Genomic DNA, 7,500 nt, shown 5'->3' on the forward strand with positions numbered 1-7,500 from the left:
GATACTGATATTATTTCAGCCCCGGGCGAGGATCGAACCCGGACCTCCGTAGTGGCAGGCCAGAGCTCTAACCACAGCGCCATGAGAGGTGTGTGTGTGTGTGTGTGTGTGTGTGTGTGTGTGTGTGTGTGTGTGTGTGTGTGTGTGTGTGTGTGTGTGTGTGTGTGTGTGTGTGTGTGTGTGTGTGTGTGTGTGTGTGTGTGTGTGTGTGTGAACAGCTGGCTTTACTTATAAGGTGTGGCAAGCGAATTACTTTACATCGAACATTTCCGACCTGATCAAGTTTATTAGGTTACAAAACACTTATCCACATCGTGAATTTACGACTACATCGTATCTCTACGACCCAGAGATACGCCCACTCCACAGTTACTGAGATGACGTCAGTCTCTGTAGTGTTTATACATGGAGGCAACTGTACACATCTTGGTGTTCCTTCGGCAGATACGGACGCTACAACACAATTCACAAACTGATCGAGTCTGTCCAAGGCTTCCTGATACTGAACGAAAGCGACGATGAGGGGAAAACAGCCCTCCACATCGCCAGCGAAGAAGGTTATTGACGTTGTCGTTGTGTACTTTTTCTATTAAAGATTTCTTCATGATAATCTTGTTAACCTATCATGGGGATAGTCCTCAACCAATGAGAATTGCTTGAGGTTTTGTCAAAGCAAATTTCATCAAGAACTTTCCTGTAGTGCAGTGGTTCCCAAACTTTTACAATTTGTTACACAATTTAACATGCCACGTTAAACATGTTACCCCTTTCACAAATTGTAGTCAGCATTGATATATATATATATATATATATATATATATATATATATATATATATATATATATATACATATACAGTATATGGCTAAATTAAAACACTAGAGATATTTTCGTTTATTTATTGTATTTGAACTTTGTGCACCTCTAATCACTACTGTTCATAATGAGGATGGGGTCTGAATGATTAGATAAATAGATTAATTAATAAACACATTAATAAATAAGCAAATTGATAAATGAATAAACAAATCAAATGAATATATAAACAAGTGGGATGGATGGAGTTGCATACTTTGAAGCTAGTTGAGGAATTCTTGGCTTTTTCATTTTCAGAATTATTATTATTATTATTATTATTATTATTATTATTATTATTATTATTATTATTATTATTATTATTATTATTATTATTATTATTATTATTATTATTATTATTATTATTATTTATTATTTATTATTTATTATTAATTATTTATTATTTATTATTTATTATTTATTATTTATTATTTATTATTTATTATTTATTATTTATTATTTATTATTTATTATTTATTATTATTATTATTAATTAATTATCATTATTATCATTATTATTAATAATAATACTTCATTACCCCCGAAATTTTTTTAAATTATCCCCAGGGGGTAATTAACCCCCAGAGGGTAATTTACCCCCATTTTGGGAACCAGTGCCGTAGTGAAAGAGTTAGAGATGTTTAATGTCTTTGTGGTTTCATTCAGGTCACAATCGAGTGGTGACACTCCTCCTCAGCAAGGGGGCGCTGCTCCACCGCGACTACATGGGGCGGACACCACTCCACCTGGCAGCAAAAGGAGGGCATGTGGACACCATCACCACGCTCCTCTCCTTCCACTCCCACATGCTCGACCAAACCGACAAGGACGGGGTGAGTAGAAGACATTATTTGGTGAAGGTTTCCGAGGAGGGTGTGGATGAGACTAGAGTGAAGTTGCAAGAGATAAAAGATAGATTTTATCAATACATTTGTCTATCTATATACCAAGGACTTTTTCCCCCTTATCAGGGAGGTAGCCAAGTCAAAAGATACGTACCCACTCCCACCCATTCCACTCCCCTCCACCACCCCTCCCTCTCTCTCATCTTAGCTCCTTGTGGATGAAGGTTTATCCCTGTCTCCCGCCCACTGCCTTGGGTCAGAGGCAATGCAGCAAGACACAGTGCATCCATAGCAATACATAAGGGACATAGATAAACTGATGAATAAGATGGGAATGAATTCACAAGTGACAGATTTTAGTACAAAATATTTCAAACGAAGGACCTGCCAACAGTAGACGTTTTGTTCCATAACTAGGTCGGATGCAGAAAAAATCAATACATGAATAGATAGTGATAAAAATAAACAAAAAATAAACAATAATCTATAATGAATAATAAATAAATGAATTATGAAATATAAACAGGTAAATGATAATAGATAAATAGATAAAATAAGATGAAATAAATGGCAGGCATTAATGAAATAAATGGCATTTGGACAAACATAGCTTAAGATACCAGTCACTCAGCCCGTTGTCCTGGACCCCTTTCCCAGGGGAGACCTTTTGGTCCATAGCTAGGTCGGGTGCGGGAAAATCAAAGGAGTGATGGCTGACCCTGTTCTTCATTATGAACTACACTGGAAAACAATAGGAAGCAAATCAGGAAGAGATATTTTAGTTGCTAACTAAGCCAAAGGAATAGTGGTTGTGATCATTCGGCCATTTCGAGTCCACTGCTGAACAAAGGCCTCTTCCATGACTCGCACAACTGCGCCAGCCTATGCCACGGCACTCCTGCAAACTTCTCTATTTTGTTTCTCCACTTTCTGTCTGGTCTCCCTTTTACGCGCTTCCCATCTCGCGGCGTCCACATAGTAACACACAGTTATATATTAATTATGATAATGGTAATGTAAAGGTGGCGGCTACCTCATTTGAGTACAAACTACTTCGGATACGATCTTTTGTTTTTCTAATTTCCAAATGTCAAATCACTTCTGCGTCATATAGCGAGAAGCTGAATGACGAACTAAGAGAAGTTAAATCTAGAATACGAATGTTAGACACATTGTTGAGATGTCCATACGGAAGTCTAGAATATTGTAACCGAAGTCGTTGCTACTCAGAACTGAATAGCAAAAGCAAGTAGCATGCTACTCTAGTGTGCCCTCACTACTTCCTCCTCCTCTATGCGTTGCAGAACACGCCTCTCCACATCGCCGTCTGCTCCAACAAAGCGGATGTTGTGACCCAACTCCTAAGTCTGGGTTGTAAATTGGTGGAGAATAATGCTGAGTTTATGCCCATCGACTATGCTATTCAATGGAAGTTGTCTGAAGCTGCTGTTGCCTTGGTAACACACAACAGAGGGTATGTATTAGTATGTATTAGCAAATGGGACCATTATGTATAATCACCACCGGAAGGCCTAGTTCACACTAGCGGTTTGAACCGCGCGGAAACCGCGGCGGTACCGCATGTTCCAGGAAAAACTTCGAGGTTGTGTGTGAACGCTTCCGTTGATTTATAATATAACCAAACCGCCGCGGTTGAAACCGCTAATGTGAACAGGGCCTAAGTCCTAACATCCCTTCTGTATTTAACTATTGAAATTGAACTTTCTTTGTTGGTTCTTTAATGTATTCCATATATATTAGTTAACATGTACTTTAAAGTAATCAATGTATATAAGAATTATACTTACATATGTGCATATATATATATATATATATATATATATATATATATGTACACATTTACATTTACATAGGAGATAGATATGTAGATAGATAACTAGGTAGGTAGATAATTATTGACAAAGGCAATATAGACGTAGGTATATAACAAGCGAGTGCCATCGCGGAATGGTCATATCAAGATCCAGATTGTTCCTTTTGTACGGTCAAGTTTAGTACAGTGGTAACGTCTTTGCTTTATGGTAAGCAGTCGTACATGCAAGACTTCGACTCCCAGTGGCTGAGCTTCTTAATCTATGTGAATATATGTTTGTGACATATAATGTTTTACTTGTTGTAGACCTCACGAGATTCTGCAGTCGGCCAGCAAGAAGTACGGCTGTGTCTGCACGGCGCTCATCACGATGCAACCCAAGGTGTACGAGACGGTACTCAACAAGGCCATTTCCAAGGCCGATGTCAAGCAGGACTCTAAGGAGTACTATGTAAGTAGTCCCGAAAAGCTTATTCCCCTGTACATCAGATGTTGTTATCATACACAGTAACAGAAGGGAATGAAAATTTTTATGAGAAATAGGTATCAGGGGTTATTGTGCCAACGACACTGTACGGGACAGAAACTTGGAGTTTAACAAAGGTAGAAAGGAGGAGTTTAATTGTGTTTGGGATGAAGTGTTTAAGAAGTATGGTCGGGGTTACGAGGATGGATAGAATGAAAAATGAGGAGGTAAGGCGGAGAGTAGGGGTGGATAAAGAGCTGGAAGATAGGATTGACCAACGAATACTGAGATGGTTTGGGAATATGGAAAGAATGAGTAAAGACTAGCAAAAAGTGTGAAAGGTAGATGTGGATAGAGTGAACTGGAGGGGAAGACAAAGAATGATATGGATGGATGGGATTGGATAAAGGGAGTCTTGGGTAAAAAGAGGAATGCCTGTTGGGCAGGGAAGGGAGAAGGCAAGAGAGATGTGATTGGAGAGTGGTTGTAAATGTATGATAAATTAATACATCCCTTGCCTTATTTGAACAGATAAAGAAAAAACAAACTATGTTGGAAATGGAATATTTACTGAATTCTAAAGTATCCCTTTTCTTTTTCTCTCCCTCGAACAGATCAAATATAGTTTCTATCCACACCAGATGTGTGCGTTACAGATCCAGTCCCTCCGACGGAAGTTCAATGACCCTAAGTGGAAGCCACCACCACTCTTCGCCTGTAATGTGAGTGGCACTTATTGACACTTAAGAAGCACTTATGAGGCACTACAGGACACTCAGGAGGCACTTTTGAGGTCTTAGGAGGCACTAATGGTTAACTGACACTCAGGAATATTTATTAGACCCTTGGAAGCACTTAGGAGGCATTAATTTGAATCTTGGCTCTCAGTGACACTTACTGAAAATTAGAAATCACACTGGAACCACTTACTAATACTCTGGAAGGACTTGTTGTGTTTCATTCTCTCCTATTGTTGTATGTATGAATGAATGAATGTATGTATGTATATATGTATGTATGTATATATGTGTGTATGCATGTATGTGTTCATGTATCTATGATGTTTCCAGACAATGGTGGACTCCGGCCGTGTGAATCTACTTCCATTGTTGTATGTATGAATGAATGTATGTATGTGTGTATGTATGTATGTATGTATGTATGTGTGTGTGTATGTATGTATGTATTTATGTATGTATATATGCATGTATGTATTCATGTATCGATGATACCTCCAGGCAATGGTAAATTCCGGCCGTGTGGATCTGCTCATGCATCCCCTAACACAGAAGTTCTTGGAGATGAAGTGGAGTGCCTACGGTCGCTATATTCACTTGGTCAACTTGTTCATCTACCTCCTGTTCTTGTCCATGGTGACCATCTTCGCCGCCGGTGTCCTTGGGATCAATAGCCCCGTCGTGGCCAACTTCTCGAGGAACCATACAGACCACCAGGAAGAACATCATGTGAGTCGGGGCAAAGGTACAGAGGGTGAAGGAGAAGTCCTGGGCATGAAAGCTTGAGGCCATACTCGTGAACGTACATATACATTGATGTAGGTTTCCCCTTGTACACACACACACACACACACACACACACACACACACACACACACACACACACACACACACACACACACACACACACACACACACACACACACACACACACACACACACACACACACACACACACACACACACACACACACACACAGTTGAATAATGAGCTCTGAGCTCACTGCCGTAGGGTGGTGTCTGGCTGTCTCGACAGAGACTGCAGCAGATCCGAGGTGAATACACACATACACACGCACGCACGCGCACACACACACACACACACACACGCTCGCGCGCGCGCGTGCGCGTATACTCTTCTCTCTTCCTCTCCCTCTCCCTCTCTCTCCCTCTCCCTCTCTCTCTCCCTCTCCCTCTCTCTCTCTCTCTCTCTCTCTCCCTCTCCCTCTCCCTCTCCCTCCCTCTCCCTCTCCCTCTCCCTCTCTCTCTCTCTCTCTCTCTCTCTCTCTCTCTCTCTCTCTCTCTCTCTCTCTCTCTCTCTCTCTCTCTCTCTCTCTCTCTCTCTCTCTCTCCCTCTCTCATTCTCCCTCTCTCTCTCTCTCCCTCTCTCTCTGCCTCCCTCTCTCTCTCCCTCCCTCTCTCTTTCTCTTTATCGCTTGATCAACATGTGATTACTGAAACAGCTAAACATGTCATCCACCTTCAGCGACTTACCCATATTGGAATGTTTATGTCACAGTACGACTACGGAATGGCCTGCTACGTGACGGCCGTTGGTATCCTATTCTTTTCGGCCCTTGGCATCTTGAAAGAGTGTTTCCAGATATATCACCAGAGGTTAAAGGTAAGAGAAACCCATCTCTGTTCCTTTGGAATCTCTCAGATTAAGTACTTATTTACAAATGAATTTGTATTTATTGCCTATATATTTCTATTTAATTTTTTATCAATTAGAGTATTTTTTTTCGCCATTTTGACCATTGTTTAGATATTTTTGCCTCGTTGGTGTATCTGTCATTTAAAGAGATATTTGCCCCCTTTTTCCGGGAAACTGAAGCTGAATAGAATAGTTTATTTCTCGATGTAATGAAAACCTATGAAACATACCACAATGTTAATAATAATAATAATAATAATAATAATAATAATAATAATAATAATAATAATAATAATAATAATAATAATAATCCAATACCCAATTTGTCAAATACATATATTACCTGCCACTAGATGATTTTATTCCCACAAAAAAACAAAAAAAAATAGACAAAAGATTATAGTCTACCATCTCCATTGCAGTATCTGGCAGACGGGATCAACCTGGTGGAGTGGATGCTCTACTTGACAGCAATGTGTATGGTATCGCCAGTATTCTTGGGAAGCGAGTACCAAGCTCAACAGTTCAATTCTGCGGCCGTGGCGGTCTTCACGGCCTGGTTCACGCTCCTCCTCTACTTCCAGAGGTGAGGAGAGACCCACTAGATGTGGAGGCAACTGTGCTCTTATTGCACTGTATCTGGGTTTTGCATTGTTAAAGAGTGTTATTAGGAGGTCTTCCTGTTCATAATGAGGTTGGGGTCTGAGTGATTAGATAAATAGATTAATTAATAAACATATTAGTAATAAAGCAAATTGATAAATGAATAAACAAATAAATAAGATGAATAGATAAACAAGGGAATAAGTAAATAAACAAGTAAATAAGATAAAGAGATTGATAGAAAGATTAATAGATAAATGAATAAATAAAATAAATGAAATATTGTTTGTAATGAACAGGTTGCAATGTTTATTTTCAGTAAAATTGCCATAACCTGTATCGGGAACACACAAGTACTGTTACCATACAAGTTGTTTATCAATACTTGAATAGAATCGCCAATGACGACGATGTTAATCAAATAATTCCGACAGTTGCCCCCGGAGTTGAACCCGAGACTTGCGCGGTGGCAGGTCGTTGCTTAGTAGCATGTCGGTAGATCAA

The 7,500-nt window shown here is 39.6% G+C and overlaps 1 protein-coding gene across 1 annotated transcript in view; it reads left to right on the top strand.

Moving 5' to 3' along the window:
• Positions 1–7,500, top strand: part of LOC143026802 (transient receptor potential cation channel subfamily A member 1-like) — a 106,519-nt gene that overhangs the window by 74,635 nt on the left and 24,384 nt on the right. Inside the window, exons 13-20 of the mRNA XM_076187578.1 lie at positions 445–557; positions 1,521–1,687; positions 3,004–3,173; positions 3,840–3,984; positions 4,614–4,721; positions 5,238–5,465; positions 6,256–6,360; positions 6,816–6,979. Coding sequence (XP_076043693.1) covers positions 445–557; positions 1,521–1,687; positions 3,004–3,173; positions 3,840–3,984; positions 4,614–4,721; positions 5,238–5,465; positions 6,256–6,360; positions 6,816–6,979 — 1,200 coding nt within the window. The remainder of the gene's footprint in view (positions 1–444; positions 558–1,520; positions 1,688–3,003; positions 3,174–3,839; positions 3,985–4,613; positions 4,722–5,237; positions 5,466–6,255; positions 6,361–6,815; positions 6,980–7,500) is intronic.

The sequence above is a fragment of the Oratosquilla oratoria genome, chromosome 7, assembly GCF_046742065.1.
Source record: "Oratosquilla oratoria isolate Oo_2021 chromosome 7, ASM4674206v1, whole genome shotgun sequence".
NCBI classification, from domain to species: domain Eukaryota; kingdom Metazoa; phylum Arthropoda; class Malacostraca; order Stomatopoda; family Squillidae; genus Oratosquilla; species Oratosquilla oratoria.